This window comes from Rhincodon typus, chromosome 37 (assembly GCF_021869965.1).
Source record: "Rhincodon typus isolate 14 chromosome 37, sRhiTyp1.1, whole genome shotgun sequence".
Lineage (NCBI taxonomy): Eukaryota > Metazoa > Chordata > Chondrichthyes > Orectolobiformes > Rhincodontidae > Rhincodon > Rhincodon typus.
In genome coordinates, this window is record NC_063368.1 from 1,167,110 (window position 1) to 1,188,901 (window position 21,792).

Below are 21,792 nucleotides of genomic sequence, written 5' to 3' on the forward strand. Positions count from 1 at the left end.
AAACACTATAGGAAAGATAGGAGGGGTGGCGAGAGAGCAGGGAGAATGGTGTTTTTGATTACGAGAAACATCACAGCAATACTTAGACTATTACTGAGGAACAGTCCAGTGAAGATGTATAGGTGGAACAGAGAAATAAGAATTTGGGGTGACACAATGGCTCAGTGGTTTGCACTGCTGCCTCAAAGTGCACCCTAGGGTGACTGTCTGTGGGAGTTTGCACATTTTCCCCATGTCTGTGTGGGTTTCCTGTGGTGCTCTGGCTTCCTCCCATAGTCCAAAGCTGTGCAGGTTCGGTGGATTGGCCATGCTAAATTGTCAATAGTATCCAGGGGTGTACAGACTAGGTGGGTTAGTCATGGGAAATACAGAGTTATAGGGTAGGGGTGTGGGGCTGAATGGGATGCTCATCAGAGGGTCGGTGTGGACCTGATGGGCCGAAAGACCTGCTTCCACACTGTAGGGACTCTATGATTCTATGAAGAAGCAGCTGATCACTTTGCTTGGCTTATACAATAGGACCTCTCAATAGTCATCAGGGAATTGAGGAGTAAATGTGGAGGGTGTTTCTGGTCGCTGTATTACAAGAAAGATGTGGAGGCTGTGGAGAGGGTCCAGAAGAACTGTACCATGATACTGCCTGGATTAGAGGTCATGAGCTATAAGAAGAGGCTGGAAAAGCTAGGGTTGTTTTCTCTGGAGCGCCAGAGGCTGAGGGGAGTCTTGATAGAAATCTATAAAATTATGAAATGCATAGATAATGATTACAGTCAGAATCTTTTGTCCAGAGTTGAAATGTCTAATACTAGGGAACATGCATTTAAGTTGAGAGGGGTAAAATTCAAAGGAGATGTGAGGGGCAAGTCTTTTTTACAGAATGGTAGGTGTCTGGAACGTACTGTCAAGGGTGGTAGTGGAGGCAGGTAAGATGAGGCGTTTAAGGCGCTTTTAGATACACACATGAATATGCAAGGAATTGAGTGATATGGACCAAGCGCAGGCAGAAGGGGTTAGTTTAATTTGGCGTCATGTTCAGCACAACATCATGAGCCAAAGGGCCCATTCCTGTGCTGTATTGTTCTATGTTCATGAGATTGCAGATACCTCTAAGGGTTGTAATAGCAGGGGATTTAAACTTTCCAAACAAAGGCTGGGACTGCCTTCGTGTTAGGGGCTTGGATGGGGAGAAATTTGTTAAGTGTGTTTGGGAAAACTTTCTCAATCAATATGTAGATAGCCCGACTAGAGAAGGGGCAAAACCGACCTCCTCTTGGGAAATAAGGCAGGGCTAGTGACTGAGGCGTTAGTAGGGGAGCACTTTAGGACCAGAGACCATAATTTTGTTAATTTTAAAATAGTTATGGAAAAGGATAGGTCTGGTCCATAAGTTAAAGTTCTAATTTGGGACAAGGCCAATTTTGATGGATTAGATGGGAACTTGCAAAAATTGAATGGGGGAGGCTGTTTGCAGGTAAAGGGATGTCTGGCAAGTGGAAAGCTTTCAAAACTGAGATAACAAGAGTTTAGGGCCAGTATTTTCCTGCTTGTGTGATGGACAAAGCTGGCAGGAGTAGGGAACACTGGATGACTGGAGGCCTGTGACCAGCGTTGTGCCACAGGGTTCGGTGCTGGGTCCACCGTTATTTATCATTTATATAAATGATTTGGATGACAATTTAAGAGGTATTATTAGTATGTTTGTGGATGACCACAAGCTTGGTGACATAGTAGACAATAAAGAAGGTTATCTGGGAATGCAGCAAGATCTTGATCAACTGGGTCAATGAGCTGAGGAAATACAGATGGAGTTTAATTTATATAAATGCAAGGTGCTGCATTTTGGTAAAGCAAACTGGGGCATGACTTAGACAGGCAATGGTAGGGCTTTGGGAAGTGGTATAGAACAGAGAGATCTGGGACTACAGGTTGATAGCTCCTTGAAAATTGCGTCACAGGTAGACAGGGTAGTGAAGAAGGCTTTCAGCATGCTTGCTTTCATCAGTCAGTGCATTAAGTATAGGAATTGGATGTCTTGTTGCAGCTGTACAAAACATTGGGGAGGCCACATTTGGAATACTGCATGCAGTAATGGTCACCCTACTATAGAAAAGATGTTATTAAACTAGAAAGAGTGCAGAAAAGATTTACTAGGATGCTACCTGGACTGGAAGGTTTGGGTTATAAGGAGAGGTTGGATAGGCTGGGACTTCTTTCCTTGGAGCATAGGAGACTGATGGGTGACCTTATAGAGTTCTTTAAGATCATGACAGGCATAGGTAAGGTAGATAGCCAACAGCTTTTCCCCATGGTAGGACAGTCTAAAACTAGAAGGCATAGGTTTAAGGTGAGAGGGGAGGGGATATAAAGGGGTCCAAAGAGGCAATTTTTTTTACACCGGGTGGTGAGTTCTGGAATGGGCTGCCAGAGGTAATGGTGGAAGCAAGTACAATTTCATCATTTAAGAAATAGTTAGACAGGTACCATGGATGGGATAAGTATGGAAGGATGTGGACCAAATGCAGGTAAATGGGACTAGTTTAAATTATGAAAACTGGGTGGCATGGACAAGTTGGGTGGAAAAGCCTGTTCCGTGCTGGAGACCTCTATGACGGCACAACGACTCAGTGGTTAGCACTGCTGCCTCTCAGCATCAGGGACCGGAATTCCACCCTTAGGTGTCTGTCTGTGAATTTTCCATTCTCTCCATGTCTGCGTGGGTTTCCTCAGGTGCTCCGATTTCATCCCACAGTCCAAAGACGTGCAGCTTAGTTGGATTGGCCATGCTAAATTGCCCATAATATCCAGTGACGTGCAGGCTAAGGAAATGTTGGGTTGTAGTGATCTAGTGGGGTGCTCTTCAGAGGGTTGGTGTGGACTCAATGGGCCAAATGACCTGCTTCCACACTGTAGGCTTTCTATGACTAGAGATATGAGGATCTTCAAATAAAAGCAGGCAAATGTCAGGCACATGTAGCTGGGATCAACTGAATCTCTTGAAGAGTATAGGGCATGTAGGAGAACATTTAAGAGGGAAATCAGGAGGGCAAAAAGGGGACTTGACAGATTTGGCAGATAGGATAGAGGAGAATCTAACAAGATTCTACAAGTATATTAAAGGCAAAAGAATAACTAGGGAGAGAATAGGCCCCTTAAAGATCAACAGGGCTATCTATGTGTGGAACTGCAGGAAATGGGCGAGATCCTAAACAAGTATTTCTCATCAGTATTTACCATTTAGAAAGACATGGAAGCTAAGGAACTTGGGGAAATAAATAGTGATGTCTTGTAAAGAGCCCACATCACAGAAGAGGAGCTGCTGGAGATCTTAAAATGCATAAAGGTAGATAAATCCTGGGACCTGATCAAGTGTATCCCAGGACAGCGTGGGAAGCTAGGGAAGAAATTGCGGGGCCTCTAGCAGAGATATTTGTATCATGGACAGCCATGAGTGAGGTGCCAGAAGATTAGACGGTGGCTAATTTTGCGCCATTATTTGATAAAGCCTGCAAGGAAAAGCCAGGGAACTACAGACCAGTGAACCTAATGTTGGTGGTGGGTAAATTGTTGGAGGTGGGGGGGATCATGACAGACAGGATCGACATGCATTTGGAAAGGCAAGGACTGCTTAGGGATAGTCAGCATGGCTTTGTGCATGGGAAATCATGTCTCATAAAATTTTGAAGAGGTGCCCAAGAAGATAGATGAAGGGAAGGCCTTCAACAAGGTTCCACACGGTTGACTACTTAATAGGTTAAATCATATTGAATCCAGGGAGAACTAGCCAATTGGATACACAATTGGTTAGATAGTAGGAGACAACAGTGTGATGGTGGAGGGTTGTTTTTCAGTCTGGAGGCCTGTGCCATAAGGATCGGTGCTAGTGTTGTTTGTTATTCATATAAACCATTTGGATGAGAATATAGGAAGCATAGTTAGTAAGTTTGCAGATGACACCGAAACTGGTGGTACAGTAGACAATGAAGAAGGTTATCCAAGAGTACAATGGAATCTTGATCAACTGGGCCAGTGGGCCGAGGAATGGCAGATGAAATTTAATTCATATAAATGTGAGGTTTTGCATTTTAGTTCATGGTCCAGCCCTGGGAAGTGTGGTCAAACAGAGACCCAGGAGTGTTGATATTTAGTTCCTTGAAAGTGGCATCACAGGTAGACAGGGTGGTGAAGAAGGTGTTTGGCTCACTTGCTCTCATCGATCAGAACATCGAGTACAGGAGTTGGGACATTATGCTACAGCTGTACAAGACATTGGTAAGGCCATATTTGGAGCCAATTCTAGTTGCCCTGCTAAGGGAAGGATGTTATTAAACTGGAAAGGATGCAAAAAAAATTTACAAGTATGTTACTGAGACTGGAGGGTTTGAGTTATGAGAGGCTAAATAGGATCATAGAATCGCTAGTGTCGAAGCAGGTCCATGCCAACCCTCCAAAGACCATCCCACGCAGGCCCACCCTCCCACCCTATCCCTAACAGCAGCAAACGTCTCTAGTTAATGAGAGTCAGGGGACTGTAGCTTTGAAATCGATTGGTTTTAATTACAAACTAAAAGAGACAGCAATGATCACAGAGAAGCAAAGCTTAAGTTATACTTTATCTGGTGGACTTACAGCCCTGAAACCACTCTTTCAGGATCAGAAACTAAGAAATCCCATCTCCCAACAGACCTATAACACGGCAGCAAATGAAGGTTAACTTGGTCCATATTTTCTGTTCTGTATAGTTTTGAAGTATTACAGAAACTCATTGGAGGAAACAAGAGTGTGCATCTGTGCAAATTTGGATTTGGAATGAGGGCACAAGGGAAGGGGAAGAGCAGGCAGGAAAGTGAAGCTCTGGCCAAAAATCCGATCAACCTTGATTTGACTGAGCAGTAGAACAGGCTCGAGGGATCAAATGGCTTCATCCTGCCCTTTCTCTTATATTCTTACAGTTCACTTGAACAGAGGAGCAAGTGAATACCAGTTCTCAATGCAGCACTTTATGCTATGACCAAAGGTCCCAATCCATTCACAGTGTCAGGGCATCCTTCAGATTCAGGCTATTTAGTAAAAGCAAAGTATTGTGGATGCCGAAAATCTAAAATGAAAACAGAAAGTGCTGGAAATACTCAGCAGGTCTGCCAACATCTGTAGAGAGAAAAACAGAGTTAAGGATTTGGATCCAATGAGTGATATCAGACTCAAAATGTTAACTACTGTATCTTGCTCCACAGATGCTATCAGTCCTGCAGAGTTTCTCCAGCATTCTCAGAGAATTTGGTCTCTGTCACCTAAACACAAATCCCAGCATTGGAGTATGGAATGAAAGGGTTTCACTGGACTGATGAGGGGTTTAAAAGCCAAGTGCTGGAAACTAATGAGAACAAGAAAAATTAGAATAAACATCAGTTCAGAGGTAAACATTGAAACAAACCTTTCTCCTGGGTGAGGATGGAAGGTAGAGAAAGATACAAGACTGGATCACTGCCCAATCATACTTAATTACATCTGCAATTTTGGGGAAAAAAAAATTATGGTGTAACTATTGGCCAATGGCAATGAAGATCCGTCCTACACGGTTACCAGGACTCTGAAATAAGCAGTTCATCACAACCCTACACAGACAGTTCCATATTAAAACACAAAGGGGTTGAATGCATATGCTCCTGTTAATCAGTCCATTCAGAATCTTTTCAATGTTGGCTTCAGAGGTTGTTTGGCTGAATGTTGATTGAAAGTTTGAACTACAAGTGTGTGGGGTACAAGGTTCCTGAAGCAACATCACATCACTCATTCAACGGGTGTTACAAAAGGAAAATGCTGTGAAACTATGACCGTCAATTGTCTCCAGCCTCTTTCTTTTCCCTGCAGGGTTAGCATGTAGATGCTGCCTGGTGGGTGATGGACTCCACTTCCTACGCCCAGCTGGAGATTTAATGCAAGAGTCTCGGTATCTCCAAAGAGACACTGCACACATTTCAACCTTTTTCTCTTAATGTTTAGCTACTCGTCCTCTGTTCCATCTCCCAATGCTGCACATCTTTCATTGCATCTGTCAATTTCATTGCAGTCTCTCACTTCCTCTTGCGGTTGTGGGTCTTCAGCTCCTCCAACTCTTTCTCCATCAGGTGCGACTCTGCTGTTGTTTCAGACAGCTGCAAACAAAGGAATTATCAGTCAGGATATCTCCAATCACTCCTCATTATTCCCAATGCTCCCTTGTGCCCCAACAATGTTATCCAAGCCCAAACATTCATCAGACATTGCCTCCTTTACCTGCCATGAAGCTTTATAATTTGTTATTAAATGTGAACTTGATTCTAAAGCGGAGGTAAATGAATTTTGGGTTTTCAGTTCTGTGAAGGTGTCTTTTTTTTTTGAATAGGATCAGAAACTCATTTTGTTTTAGCAGTGGTTAAAAAAAAATTTCCATGTGCCTTAAGCTAAATGACTAGATACACTACCTAGTGGGAGAATTGCCGAAGTGTTTACTAGTTTCAGCTTTTACAACCCAGGGAACGAAGCTGGAAATAGGTTCAGTTCTGAAGAAAAGATCCTTACCACAGATGAATGGTTTCGTATTCTCAAAGTAGGAAAAGTAACTGGAAAAAAAAACCCTGAGCTGTTTCCTGAGAGATCAGGGAGAAGTCAGTGAGTTAGCCTGCATCTGAGGAAGAGACAGAGATAGTCACATCTGCTAAATGTGCAGAAAGTGGTCATAAGGAAACACTGGCAACATTGTCCGTTGAGTAAGAAATTAAAGAGTAAAGATGAGAGTGATACTTCACTAGTGGTTGGGTGTCTGTAAAGGATCTGGCTAGGAAAACTGTTGAATAGTTCTTCTTGCTGTTTAAAGTAAGATATTTCCAAATTGTATGACATATACAGTCTTGATTTATTTTCTTTTGTATGATAAAGCTATGTTCTTTTGTTAAAAATACATTGGAGCCTTGTATGAATATGGTCAATTGCTGACCAGAAATCAGTTGAACTTAAGAGGGATCTGTAAATCTTTAAAAAACGAGTAGATGAAGATACTGAATTTAAAAATAGGGATTGTTATGAAGTACATTGCAAAATGGCTTTGAATGTTGCTAAGAGATAGTAAGAACTGCAGATGCTGGAGTCAGACATAACACAGTGTGGAGCTGGAGGAACGCAGCAGGCCAGGCAGCATCAGAGGAGCAGGAAAGTTGACGTTTCGGGTCGGGACCCTTCTTCAGAAATGCCTCTGATGCTGTGTGGCTTGACTGTTGCTAAGAACTTTTTGGGAGTAGAAAATGTAACAGTGGATTATTTGAAATCTTTGAGAAAGTCTACGCTGAGAGAATTAATGATTAAATTGAAGGTAGAAATAAAAACAGATTCTCATAAGGATGACATGCTTAAATGGATTAACTAGCATTTAGACTTAAAAGAAAGGAAAACTTGAAATTGATATTCCATCATCACACTGAGCTGAGTTTCAATTAAAAACAAAATAAACTTGAAATAGAAGGAAAGAAGAAGAAAATAGGAAAGTGTTAAGGATGAAAACAGCAATGGAGGAGAAAGGAAGAGAATACTGGAAATAACAAAGCTTGAAACTGAAGCAGAGGAAATATATAAAAAAAGGGAAATGTAATGAAAACACTTGAATTCCAAAGAAAGAGGGAAATCAGACATCATGATTTGGCAAAAGAAAAACTTAAAGGAATAAAGTAGAGGAAATGGGTCAGATCATGATTCCTAGCCTCTGGCCTGTTCTCGTAGCCACTGTATTTATATGGGGAGTTCAGCTGAATCTCTGTCAATCATAACCCAAAGGACGTTGGTAGTGGGGATTCAGTGATGGTAGCATCCTTAAATGTCAAGGGACAATAGTTAGATTGTCTCTTATTGGAGATTTTCACTGCCTGGCATTTGTGTGGCATGAATGTTACTTGCCATGTTTCATTCCAAGCCTGGATATTGTCCAGTTCTTATTGCTTTCGAACATGGACTGCTTCAGGAGTTGCAAATGGTGCTGAACAAAAAGGGCATGAAAAAATTAGTCTAGAATATGATTATGAAAATCTTTGCATGCTTAATGTAACTATATTTACTGACAGCAAATAGAAATAGCATTAGGAAGAACTTTTAATGGTAAATTAATTGCCTTTTACAGATCCCTGTTTGTGGAGAGTCATGTTGAGGTCTATAATACATTATACAAATAGGTATCTGTGGCTCATCGACATGTGGCTCACTGGTTAACACTGCTGCATCACAGCACCAGGGACCCGGCTTCGATTCCATGCTAGGGCGACTATCTGTGTGGAGTTTGCACATTCTCCCCGGGTCTGCATGGGTTTCCTCTGGATGCTCCAGTTTCCTCCCACAGTCCAAAAGTGTGCAGGTTGGGTAGTTTGGCTGTGCTAAATTGCCTGTAATGTTCAGGGATGTGTAAAGTTAGGTGGATTAGCCATAGGAAATGTAGGGTTATGTGGAAGGGTAGGGGGCTGGATGTGGGTGGGATGCTGTTTGAAGGGGCAGTGTGGACTTGTTGGGCCAATTGGCCTGTTTCCTCAATGTAGGGATTCCATGATTATTATTGAAATAACTCCACAGAGGCCAGTATCCCACCACCCTTTATTTACACGTGGAAACTCCCTAACGCTGATCCAGCTTCCTCAGGACCAGCTCTCAGAGTGAACAGAACGTCTCACACTCCTATTTATATCTGACAGACAGGGCTCCTAATTGGATCATATTAACAGGTTTTTGGTTTGTAACTTCTGTGAAGGGGACTTTTTCAAAAAAAAAACTGGAAACTCATTTTTTTAAGCAGTATTTCAAAAAAACATCATGCAACGTAGGCCAAATGACTAGTGAAGCTAATTGGTGAGCTAATTGCTGCAGTGTTTATTAAGTTGAACTTTTACGACTCAAGGAAAGAGAAAGAGAGTCCAGAAGCAGGTTCCGTTCAGAAGAATACCAGTAAATGTGCTGTTTAGCAGCCTCAAAGTGGTCACACCAGAAAAAACCCTGAAGAGTTCAGTGAGTTGGCCTGTATCTCAGAAAGAGACTGACAGAATCACATCTACCCAAAAGGATACACTTGACAACTTCGTCAGTTGAGTAAGAAATTGAAGACAGAAGGTAGGAGTAATACTTCATTGGGGTTGAGTGTCTGCAAGGATACAGCTGGGAAAAACGGTTGAGTTCTTTTGCTGTTTATGATAAGATCTTTATAAATTGTCATACAGTGCTTTGTTTCTTTCCTTTCTTTTATGTGATAAACTTATGTTCTTTTTTAAAGTTACATTTGTAGCCTCATGTGAATATGTTCAGTAACTGACCACCACCGTAACCACATTATAAAAATTAATCTAACGGTCTATCCAGCCAGGTGTCACTCTGGTATCTGACTTTACCAATATGACAGTCATCTGGCTTCCCCCTTACCTGTACCTTTGGACATCAGGGGCTACTCACCATGTCCAACAGAATGTCGATTTTGAGTCGGAGAAGATTATTCTCCTCCTCCAGCTGCTGGTTACGTTTTCGCAGGCGCTGAACCTCCTTATGTATGCCACTGTCTCCCACAGACTCTATAATGCAAGAGATATTTCTTTTACTTTCACAGGATGTAGGTGTCATTAGGGAAGGAATTCCAGGATTTTGATCCAGCAATATAGAGGGAACATCGATCGGCATAGTTACAAGCAATGTGAAATGAGCCAACATACTGGGATGAAGCAGTTAAAAAATACAGGGAGGGAGAAGGAGAGGGGGAATGCAGGGAATGGAATCACAGAGTTATGCAGTACAGAAGGTGCCCTTTTTGCCCATGCAGACTCTTTGAAAGGAGCTACTCAGTCCAACCTAATCCACTTCTCTTTCCCCATAGGCTGATATACTTATCTTCCTTCCTTTTACGGATTTCTGCACATAAACCCAGGTGTTTCTGTTCCTGAAACAACTTTAAGATTGCACTATTTCATTTATATTGCTTCACCTTGTTCTTCCAAATTGCATCAGTATGCACTCAATTTTGACCTGCTCACAGTAACATCACAGCAAGAATAAGCCATCCAATCCCTTCAGTCTGTTCTACCAATCAATTAGATCTGTATATTAACTTAATTTGCTTATCTTCATTCCATAGACTTTAGTATGTCTTTTATGACAAAAATGATGGGTAGAGATAGAGGCAATGTGGGAGAAAGTGGGCCATTCAGGCCCAGAGACAGCTTGCGGGGTTGAGGGGAGGGCAGATAAATACACAAAACCTCTGAAAATCGCAGGACAAATTAAGACTGTTGAAATAAATCTATTTTTTTTAAATATAGGAATAGAAATTAAAAACAAGAAAGCTATGCCAAACCTTTACAAATGAGTTTAGGCCCCAGCTACAGTCTTGAGCTCAGTTCTAAGTATGACATTCAGGAAGAATATCAAGGCCTTAGAGACAGTGCAGAGATTCATAGGTGGTTCTAGGGATGAGGAACATCAGCTTTATGGAGTCTGGAGAGCAGAGTTTTCAGAGGAGAGTTGATAGATGCTCAAAATGAAGAGGGTTTTGATTGAGTAAATAAGTAGAAACTGTTTCACCTGGAGAACTGTGCACAGTCACGGTCACCTTATTTAAGGAAAAATGTAAATGCATTGAAGACAGTATAGAGAAGGTTCACAAGGCTAAAACCTGGATTGGATGGGTTGTCTTATGAGGAAAGGCTAGGATTGTATCCTTCGGGGTTTAGATGAATAAGAGGTGACTTCATTGTAACATATAGGATCCTGAGAGGTCATGATAGGGTAAGTGCGGAGAGGATGTTTCCTCTATGGGAGAGTCTGAAAGTAGAGATCACTATTTGAAAATCAGGGGTTGCTCTGTTAAAATAGAGATGAGGTGAAATTGTTTCTCTCAGAGGATCACTTCTTTGAAATTTTCTTCCTGAAAAGATGGTGGAAGCAGAGTCTTTTAATATCTTTAAGGCAGAGGTGGAGAGATTCTTGTTAAGCAGGTAGGGGTGAAAGGTTATCCAGGATATGCACAAATGCAGATTTGAAGTTACCATCAGATCAGCCATAATCTTCTTAAATGGCAGAGCAGACTCAATTCATGATTTTATGCTTCTAGCGACAACACTGGTGATTGGCAAAGCAACCAGAGGAAAATGGCATTTTCCACAGCAAATTAATATGATCTGGAACGCATTGGCCCAAAGAGGTGAAGGAAGAAGATTTGACAGTAACCCTTAAAAGTGAAAACGTATTTGAGGGGCAAGGAAAATAATAGTCTATTGGGAAGGAGGAGGGGCATGAGACTATCTGAATAAAAGAGCTTGCACATGCAATCTGGCCCAAATTTCATTATTTTAAAGAGACAGAGGGACAAGGCAAGTGAAGGAGGAAAACATGGAAATGTAGTTGAGCACATAGATCAGATAAATTGTTTTATATATTTACAGTTGCTATATAAACATTAAATGAGAATACTCCTGTTCTTTGATAACATCATGCCATGGGACCTCTCTCACATCCACCTGAGAGCATAAGAGATGTTGACTTAACATCTGATTGGAAAGATGGCACGTCTGACAGAGCAGCACTCCTTCAGCATTGGTTGCCAGCTCTCCATTATAGCTATTTTAATCAATCTGTTCAGATGTGTCATGGCACACCTTTTTAGCAGGTGGGTCTTGAACCGAAGCCTTCTGGCCCAGAGCTGAGGATACTACCACCGTGCCTTAATAGCCCTCAGCTCTCAATTATTTGCTCAGGTTTCTGGAGCAGGACTACAACTCAAAGTCAGTGTGTGACCACAGGGCTAATGAGAATACTGAGAGTGAGGTAGATATTATCAGAAAGCATGTAAGATGCTGTAGAAGCAGGCAGTCCATTGAGTGGACTCACAACCTGGGGATGCAGAGGGAGGGAGATGTAGCAAGTCCACTCTGACTTCATCAGAACATGTCAAACATTTTAAAAGAAGTCACACCAACCTGACACCCATTGGCCATTGTCAAACTTCAGGCTCTGTCCTCCAATATTCATCACAGGAGCACCATGATCCAAGCCCAGTTCAATCTCACGGCTCACACGATCAAGCTGGAATAGACATAGGCCCAGAAATGTTACAGCCAGCATTCCACACAGCAATACTCACCATCCCCAAGACGATAACCCATACAGGATTAAACAAACCACTGTCCCAGGTAAACTATCAGAGAGCCACTGACGGCCCACCACATCACACTTGGCAAGAGCATTCCTCCACCACAGACATGTTCTGCCCTTGCACCATAGCATGTAGTCAGTGGCCTGGACCAGTATGCTCTTCATGACTTGGATGGTTTGAGTGCTCCAACAACAATCTGGTCTCACTGTCACCTTCATACCATGCAGCTGGGAGGGAAAAAGGCTCCCTCCAGTCCAGGAGAGACAGATGTAGGTACAAAGTGCACTGTACGAGGGGACAGTGATGTCCGAGCAGCAATACATAAGTTAACATTTCTCAGCAGCTAGGTGTGACAAAGTTGTTCACACCCCCAACGACAACATACTGTGTGCAAGCTGGAAAGAGAGGCTGATTTTCGGGGCGGAGTTTTCTTCGGACTAAAGACATTGCCAAACAGAGGCATGGCTCTTCTTCAGGTCCCGTTACCTGTAAATGCACAAAGAAGACCATCAGGCAGAGTACAGTAACACATAGAGAGGAGATGCAGTCACGAGACAAGAAGACAGCTGGAGAAGGACATGGAGGATTCTGGGGATATGTCACACAGGCCACACCATGTACATAGCCTGGAGAAGAGGATCAAATCTCAGACCAGAACACAGCAAAAACATTAAACATGAAACAGGAAAAGGCCATTTAGCCTCTTGAACCTGCTCCTTCTTTCCACATAAGCTCAAGAGCCGGTCAGGGGGAGGAATTCTGCAGTGAGTAACACAACTCCTGTCCACCATCTAAAAGACAAAAGTCACAATTGTATTGGAATACTCCCCACTCGCCTGGACGGGGTGCACTTTCAAAAACACTCAAGAAGTTCGACACTATCCAGGATAAAACAGTCCATTTGACTGGCACCCATCTACTACCTTCAACATTCACTCCCTTCACTACTGACACTCAGTAGCAGGAATGTATACCAACTGTAACTCACCAATACTTCAAAAGCACCATCCAAACTGACCACCTCTCCATCTAGAAGGACAAAGGTAGCAGGTACATGGAAACAACACACTGTCCTGATTCGGAAATTTACGGTTGTTCCTTCAGTGTTGCTGGGTCAAAATCCTGGAACTTCCTTCCTCACATTGTGGGTCTACCTACAGCATGACCGCAGCAATTCAAAAAGATAGCTCACACCACCTTCTCCAGGTAACTCATGGTTGGCAACCAGGCCCACAGCAGAGCACTTAACAAGAAGGACTGCAAAGTTGAACACTATTTCTTTATTCTTCTGCCTTTCGTGCTCTCTGTTTTGGTTTATTTTTCTGTCTTTTAAGATGGCGCCCGAGCTGTACAGCACTTTTCATTTATTTTGCAAAATAATACACGTGAAAATAGACAGATAGATAGATAGACAGACAGATAGGTAGACAGAGGATGGGCAGTAAATGCTGGACTAGCCAATGACACCTACATCCCAAGAACAAATAGTACAAAAACCTTGCATGGCTAATCCTCTGTCTCAATTCTACTTTTCCATATCACTTGATTCTGAAACACCAAAAATCTGTCAATCTCGGTCTTAAATGTTTTCAATGACAACTCCAAAAATTCAAAGCCCTCTGACTGAAGGAACTCCTCACCTAAGTTCCAAATGATCAGTCCCTTATCCTGAAAGTCCCTTATCCTGAAACTGTGTCCCTAGATTCACTGCCCTGTGGAAACAATCTCTTGGGTTGACCTGTCAGTTCCCTAATATATCTCAATGAAATCACCTCCCATTCTTCCAAACTCTACAGAATATACAATTTACTTAGCCTCTCATCTCAGGGACCAATTTAATGAAGCTTCATTACCGCCTTCAATGCAAGTCTATCTTTTCTTAAATAGGATGACCAAAACTGCACACAGTATTCCAGATGTGATATCACCAAAGTCCTTTATTGCTGCAAAATTTCCTTTTCCTATACTCCAACTCACTTGCAATTCAAGCCGCTACAATTGCCTAGCAAATAATTTGTTGTACCTGCATGCTAACTTTGTATTCCTCAAACAAGTGTACCCAAGTCCTGTGAATGGCAAAATTTAGATGTTTACTACCTTTTAAAATATTCAGTTTTTCTATTAACATAGTGAAGAACCTCACATTTCCACACCTGCCATTTTGTTGCCCACTCAATTAACCTGCCTATATCTCTTTGCGTCCTCCTCTCAGTTTATATATTTTTTGTCAGCAAATTTGAATATGCCACGCTGAGTCTACTGTCTAGGTCCCCCTCTGAGTGAACAAAAGTATTTTCTCAAATGCCCTCTAAACCTCCTGCTTTTCACCTTAACATTATGGCCCCTTGTTATCAGCCCTTCAACTAAGGGGAACAACTGCTTCATCCCCTGTCCATGCCACTCAATTTTATACACTTCAATCAAATCACACCCAACCTCCCTCCCTCAGTTTTTTCTGTTTAAAGAAAATAACCCAGCCTCTTTTCATAGCCAATATACTCCAACCCAGCCAACATCCTAGCGAATCTCCTCTGCACCCCTCCAGTGTAATCACATTCTTCCTATAGTGTGGCAATCAGAGCTACACACAGTACTCCAGCTGTGGCCTAGCCGAAGTTTTGTACAGCTCTAACATAAACTTTCTGCTCTTATAGTTCTCAGATGCATCCCATCAGGTTCAGGGAAGTTATTGGTTTTTACACCCTTTAATTTCCATAGAACTTCTTCTCTCATGATAGCACTGTATTTATTTATTTCTTCTCCTTCTTTTGCCCCTTGATTATTTAGTAATTTTGGAACACTATTAGCATCTTCTACTGTGTTACAAAGTATATATTCAATTCCTCTCCAATTTCCTGGGTTCCCATTATTATTTCCTCAGCCTTGTTCTCTAAGTGGCCTTTGTTAACTCTCTTCTTTGTAAATATTTATAGAAGCTCTTGTTGTCCATCTTGATATTACTTGCAAGTTTACCCTCAAATGTTATCTTCTCATTTTTTTTTGGTTGTCTTTTGTAGGTTTCTAAATCTTTCCCAATCCTCTGGCTTACCAATAATTGTTCCCACATTATATTTTTTTTCTTTCAATTTGATGCTTCCTTGGTTAACCAAGGTTGGCTTATCACCTTCCTAGAATCCTTCTTTCTCGCTCATATGTATCTATGTTGTGAGTCATTAACTATTTTCTCAAAAATCCGTCATTATTCCTCAACTGTCTTTGCTACTAAACTCCTTTCCAAGGCCACACCAGCTAGGTCTGTCCTCATTCCTTTCTAACTACCCTTACTTCTGCTTGTAACAGCTACTTCTGATCCACATTTCTCCCTCTCAAATTTAATGCTGAATTCCACTATTTTATGGTCCTGGTTTCCGGTATAACACCAGTACAACCAGGGAGGGTTAACAAGAAATTCCACTAAAAATAGTAAGATCCTGGAAAGCACTGAAGATCAGAAGGAACTTGGCACGTATATCCACAGACACCTGAAGGTATCAGGACAGGTACAAAGGGTGATGAGGAAAGAATTGGGATATTTGCCTTCATTAGCCAAGGATTGGATAAAAGAGCAGGAAGGTTATGATTGGAATGTATAAAATGCTGTTTAGGCCATAGCTGGAGTACTGTGTGCAGTTCTGGTCACCACACTATAGGAAGGATGTGATTGCACAAGAGAGTGCAGAGGAGATTTAACAGGATATTGCCTGGGTTGGAGGGTCCAGCAATGAGAAAAGATTGGATAGGCTCAGGTTGTTTGCCTTGGAGCACAGAAGGTTGAGAGGGACTGATAGAGGTGTACAAGATTATGAACGACACAGATAGTGGCTATAAAGGCAATTGTTCCATTAATTGAAGGGTTAATAACCAGGGGTGTCATAGATTTAAGAGGTAAAAGGCTAAGAGGAGAATTGAGCGGAAATGTTTTCACTCAGAGGGTGGTGAGAATCTGGAATTCACTATCTCAAAGGGTGGCAGAGTCAGAAATTATCAGAACACTTAAGCAGTATTTAGATATTCACTTCCTTCGCTGTAGCTTTCAGGGCTATGGGCCAGAATCTGGGATTAGTGCGGTCGTATCTTTGCTGACCGGTGCAGACATAATAAGCTGAATATCCTCCTTCGGTGCTGTAAACATCTATCATCTCTACTACCAAACATAATCTGGCAGGCCAAGGGATAGCTTTATTGAGGTCTTTTGTTTTCTACAGGAATATGTTGCAGCTTGTTTAGTCTTTTCTATTAGTTATAACCTCTCAGTCCGGTGTTAATCTAATAAAAAAGAGATTGGCACCTTGAAGCAGTAACAAGCAAAAGAGAACAACGGAGAATCTGTAGACTATAACACATTAGCAGGGATAGATGACTGATTAGCCAAAAGAAAGCAGAAAGTAGGAATTCATGTCTTCCTCGAGTTGGAAAGCTAAAACTAATGGAGTGTCACAGGACTCAGTGCTGGAGTCTCAATTATTTACTATTCATATACATGATTTGGATGTGAGAATTAAATGTTGTTGGCCAAATTTGCTGATAACACCAAGCTAGTAAATTGAAAAGACGATGTAGACAGTCTGCATAGGTTAATAGAGTAGGAAAAAAAAATTTGGCAGATGGAATATAATATGGGAAAACGTGAACTTGCCCACTTTGACTGGAAGAATAGAAAAGCAGTACATTCTATAAATGGAGAAAGATCACAGAACTTGGAAGTACAGAGGGATCTCGGTGCCCTGGTACATTGATCACAAAAGGTGAGTGTGCAGGTTCACAAGTGATTAGGTGAACAAATGAAGCATTGACAATTATTGGAAGGGGAACAGACTTTAAAAGTAGTGGTGATTTACTGCTATACAGGAACTTGGTGAACTTCATTTGCAGCACTGTGGACTGTAATATGTCCATATCGGAAAAAAGGATATAATTGCATTAAAAGCAGTGAGGGAAGCTTCAGTAGACTCGTTCCTAGAAGAGAGGTTGAGCAGATTAAACCTATATCCATTCAAGTTTAGAGAATGCAAGATGGTTTTATTGTAACATTTAATGTCCTGAGGAGATTTAATAGAGTGAACGCTGAGATGATGTATCATCGTGTACAACAGACTAGAACAAGGGGATACGGTATAAGATTAAGGAGGTCTTGCTCTTCAGATGGAGAGGCCACTTTTTTTTCTCAGATGGTCATTATTCTGTGAAATTCTATTCCCGATAGCAGCAAAGACTGGGTCACTGAATTTATTCGAGGCTCTCCCCTTTCCCCCACTCTCTCCCTACCCTTTCCTCTCTTTCTGCTCCTCCCCCTTTCCCTCCTTCCCTCTCTCTCCCTCTCTGTATCTATCTGTTCTCTCTCTCACCTTCTCCCCTTCCTCTCTCTCCCTCTCTGTATCTATCTGTTCTCTCTCTCACCTTCTCCCCTTTCCTCTCTCTCTCCCCCCCTCCCCCCATCTCACCTTCTGTTGTTCCTCCAGTTCCTCCAGATTCTGCGCCTGCGCCCACCCTCACTGGATGAGTCCATCATGGCGAGGAGGGAGGATTGGTGTGATGAACAATTTAACTCTCAGCGCATTTCCGCGCTCTCTGCCTCAGCCGCCGTCACATTCCTCATACTGCAAACTTTTATAATATATTTCCGAGCAGCTACCCACTGTCCGGAACCTAGTGACCGGCCAGAAACCATTCTTAACACAGATCACCCCCTCCCCCGACAATGTGGGGCACCCGGTTCCCACAGCAACAGCCTCAACAATGGAGAGAGGGAGAGAGACAACAGAGAATAGAGAAAGAGAACAGAGAGTGAGACAGAGACAATAGAGTGAGTGAGAGAGAGAACATAGAGAGAACAGAGAGTCAGAGAATAGAGCGAGAGAATAGAGAGTGAGAGAACAGAGAGAGAGAGAACAGTGAGAGAGAGAGGGAAAAAGAGTGAATACAGACAGTGCGAGAGAGAAGAAATAAAAAAATGAGAATACCAAGAGATATAGAGGAGACGGAATAGAGGGAGAGAATAGAGAGTGTGAGAGAGAGATAGTGAGAAAAGAGAGTTAAAGTGAGAGAGACGAGAGTGAGTGAATAGGGAGAAAGAAAAAATAGAGTAAGAATAGAGAGATTGAGGGAGGAAACAGAGAGCTAGAGACAACAGAACGAAAGAAGAAATAGAGAAATAGAGATAATAGAGAGTGAAATAGAGAGATAGAGGGAGACAACATAAAACTGGACAGAGAATAGAGAGATGAGTGAAATAGACGGAGTGAGTATAGGGAAAGAAAATAGAGAGTGACAGCAAGAATAACGCAAGAGAAAATAGAAAGTGAGGAAGAAAACAGAGATACAGAAAGAGGATAGAGAGAGGAAGAGAACAGAGATAGTGTAAGAGAATAAAGAGATGGAGAGAGTAGAGAATAGAAACAGAGAGAATAGAGAGATAGAGTAGGAGACAGAATAATAGACAGAAGAAAAGAGACAATGGAGAGAAAGAGAATAGAGAGTGAGAGCAAGAACAGAGAGAGCAAATAGAGTGAGGGGGAAAGTGATAGAAAGAATAGAGAGTGAGAGAGGAGATAGAGAGAGAATAAAGAGTGAGAGCGAATAAAGTGAGAAAAAATAGAATAATGAGAGAGCATTGAGATTGAGAGTAGAGAGAGAATACAGCATAAGAGAGAACTGAGAGTCAGAGAGAGTGAGAGAGATAACAAGAATAAAAAGATAGGAGAGAAAACTCAGAGACAACAGAGGGATAGAGAGAGTAAGGAAGATCATAAAGAGTTGGAGACACAAGACAGAGAAGTAGACAGAGAGAGTGTGAGAAAAACACAGACAAAACAGAGAAATAGAGTGAGAAAACTAAAGAAAGCCTCTCCTGCTTCTCTACCCTGACTCCTACACCCTGCTCCCTGTCCTACACCTCTGCCCCCATTCCCACTCCCCTGGCCCCCTCCCACTCCTCACAATCCACCCTCACTCCCCCTCCCACTTTCCTGCCCCCTCTCCCGTTCCTAACCATGCTGGTTAGCAGGTGACCATGTTAAGTTGGATATGTTCTGCATTCTCCACTCAGGGTGGGTAAGCAGTGTGAAGATGGTTGAGATCAACACAGCTCTTACTCCATTGGCGCTCTATGAAGAGGATATAGATTTACCAGTGGAGGTGGCAGCCCGGCGGAGACAGATGGTGAAGAAACGTTTGCAGGATTCTCCTGCTCGCATCCTTTTATTTTTGCTCAATTCCTATGTTGTGTGGGGCTCTTGTCATTGTCAAGGTATCGGGGAGACAGCAGACAATGTGAGAAGATAGCTGATAGGACACTGACTCATAGGAGTGACAGCTGAAAACCAGTTTAATCTGAGATTGTTGATTTGCTCACCGAGCTGGCTTGTTTTTGTTCAGACTGTGTTAGGTGACATCATCAGTGGAGCCTCCGATGAAGCAGTGTTATTCTGCTCAGCTTGGAATTTATACTGTTTGGTCCGTTATGGTGAGTAGTGTCATTTCTGGTTTTGATCTGTAGGGGTTTGTATACGGTGTCCAATTCTATGTATTTGTTGATTGCATTACAGGTGGAGAACCATGCCTCTGGGAATTCCTATGCATGCCTATGTTTGGCTTGGGTTACTCGAGTTACCTTGTCCCAGTTAAACTGATAGCCCTCATTGTCTGAGTGCACCGATATTAAGGAGAGTTCGTCGTGCCATTTTGCTGTTAGCTGATGTTCATGTATTCTGATGGCTAGTTTCCTTCCTGTCTGTCTGATGTAACGTTTGTGGCAGTCATTACATGGTATTTTGTAAACCACGTTGGTTCTGCATGTTGTGGGAATGGGGTCTTTTATCCTTGTAAGTGTTTGTTGTAGAGTGGCTGTGGGCTTGTGAGCCACCATGATTCCTAGTGGTCTTAGGACTCTTGTTGTCAGTTTAGATATGTTCTTGATGTATGGCCGTGTGGCCAGTGTGTTAGGGCGTACTGGGTGCTCCTGGAGGACACCAGAACAGACCATAACTCGCCAGGTTCCTGGTGCTGTGAGGCAGCGGTGCTAACCAGTGAACTGCAATACATATCCTGGATGTGTTTAATGGGAATAGTGTCGAGTGAGCTTCATTCTCTATCTAACGTTGTGATATACCTGACCTGAGACTTTTTGATGGAGGACAGTGGAGATGGAGCTTTATTCTGTAGAGAACCTCAAGCTGTACTTGGCCTCACAGGTTTTGATGAGAGACAGCATAAATGGAGTTTTATTCTGTCTCTTAAACACATGCTGTCTCTTGCCTTGGAGTGTTTGATGGAGACAGTGTAGAGTCAGCTTTATTTTAGGTTACTTTCAGTTTACAGTAGTAGAGAGAGCTTTACTTTCTGATTAAGAGTAGAGAGACCTTTACTGTCTATCTAACCCCATGCTGTCCCTGTCCTGGGAGTGTTTGGTAGAGACAATGTGGAGAGGCTTTACTTTGTTTTAAAAAGTAGAGGGAGCTTTACTCTGTATCTAACCCTGCTGTACCTGTCCTGGGAGGACGTTTATATGTGGTACAAACATCAGAGGTCCTGGCAATGATGCTTGTGGGACACCACTGGTCGCAGACCTCCAGTCAGAAAAGCACCCCTCTACAACTACCATCTGCCTTGGTGTTAAATATTGGCTGGGAAACCAGGGAGTGCTGTGTATTCTTATAAGTTGTGCTGTGGGATCTTTGATGTCCACCTGAAATTGTGAATGCAGTCTTGGTATAACCCTTCACGCGAGTGACAAGTCTTATGCTGAAATGGCAGTCTGTCAGTGGTTGTTGGATGCCATTCTCAAAAGTAAGGCTTGAAACAGGAGGGATGGTCATCAACTCAGCCAAGTGATACCCCCAGGGCTGGGTGGTAGTGACACTTGCTCTGGGGCTGAAGATTCCCCAGCTCAGACTGGGCTTTGTTCAGCTGTTTTTAAAAATGCAATTTCATCACTCGTGTAGGCAGCCAGCACTGAGAACTGAGGAAGGTGCAGCAGTGTGTGGGAGAGAGGAGGGTGAGATAGGAGGTTGTGGAGGTGGATTTGAACGGGCACAGGAATGGGAAGCTAGGAGAGAAAGGGGAGATGTTGGACAATGGGAAAAGAAAGGCGGGAAGTGGGGAAGAGGACAACAAGAAGGGCCATCAATGGAGAAAGGAAAGAGGGAATTTTAGGAGCGAGAAAGTGGAGTTGGTAGAGGGTGAGGAAAGAAAAGGGAGAGTGGGAGAGAGGAAGAGGAATTAAGAGAGTGGACTGGAGGATGGAGGGAGATGAAGGGCAGAGTGGGGTGATTAGGGGAAGATTATACCCCTGAGATTGATGTTGCAGCAGTTTCACAGAAATATCATTTATTTTTCACTTAACCAATAACGTTCAGCATTCGTGATTGGCTCAATGAACCTGGTGAATGAGAGGATTCAACATTTCAGTGGCACATTGCATGCTCATCCTGAAGTCTTGGTGAGTCACAGTTGTCTTGTTTCCCACGTGAGGCTGTTCAGCTCCCAGCACTTTGCCTTTTCACAGAAATGGAAAAATCGAGTGCATCACCCAAATTCAAGAATTATCAAGTTTATCACCCAGTCAGAGACAGGAGTGATCAAGTGTATCACCCAGTGATAGACAGGAATGATGGACTGTGTCACCCAGTGATAGACAGCAGTGATGGACTGTG

At 42.6% G+C, this 21,792-nt stretch overlaps 2 protein-coding genes across 9 annotated transcripts in view; one reads left to right on the top strand and one right to left on the bottom strand.

Moving 5' to 3' along the window:
• Window positions 1–4,533: 4,533 nt before the first annotated feature.
• cby1 (chibby homolog 1 (Drosophila)) lies at window positions 4,534–17,680 on the bottom strand. 2 transcript variants are annotated; one of them, XM_020516050.2, is made up of 5 exons: window positions 17,584–17,680; window positions 12,528–12,628; window positions 11,967–12,072; window positions 9,454–9,569; window positions 4,534–6,152 (listed from the first exon to the last, which is right to left on the bottom strand). In XM_020516050.2, the coding sequence occupies exons 2-5, from the start codon at window positions 12,603–12,605 to the stop codon at window positions 6,072–6,074; spliced, it is 381 nt and encodes a 126-aa protein (XP_020371639.1). In that variant the 5' UTR covers window positions 12,606–12,628; window positions 17,584–17,680; the 3' UTR covers window positions 4,534–6,071. The 2 variants fall into 2 exon arrangements, with proteins under 2 accessions (XP_020371639.1, XP_048473484.1); XM_048617527.1 differs by lacking the exon at window positions 17,584–17,680 and adding an exon at window positions 13,783–13,987.
• A 220-nt stretch (window positions 17,681–17,900) lies between these two features.
• LOC109916336 (protein FAM227A) overlaps window positions 17,901–21,792 on the top strand; it is a 65,909-nt gene continuing 62,017 nt past the window's right edge. For 5 of the 7 annotated variants that reach the window (XR_007265664.1, XM_020516055.2, XM_048617323.1 and 2 more), the window contains exons 1-2: window positions 18,884–19,331; window positions 21,496–21,578. Coding sequence is in view for 6 of the 7 variants with exons in the window: in XM_020516055.2 (XP_020371644.2) it covers window positions 19,166–19,331; window positions 21,496–21,578 (249 nt within the window). In the remaining variant the exon portion in view is untranslated. Of the gene's footprint in view, window positions 17,946–18,883; window positions 19,332–21,495; window positions 21,579–21,792 lie in introns of those variants that run through there. The other 2 variants (XM_048617321.1, XM_048617322.1) reach the window with 2 other exon arrangements.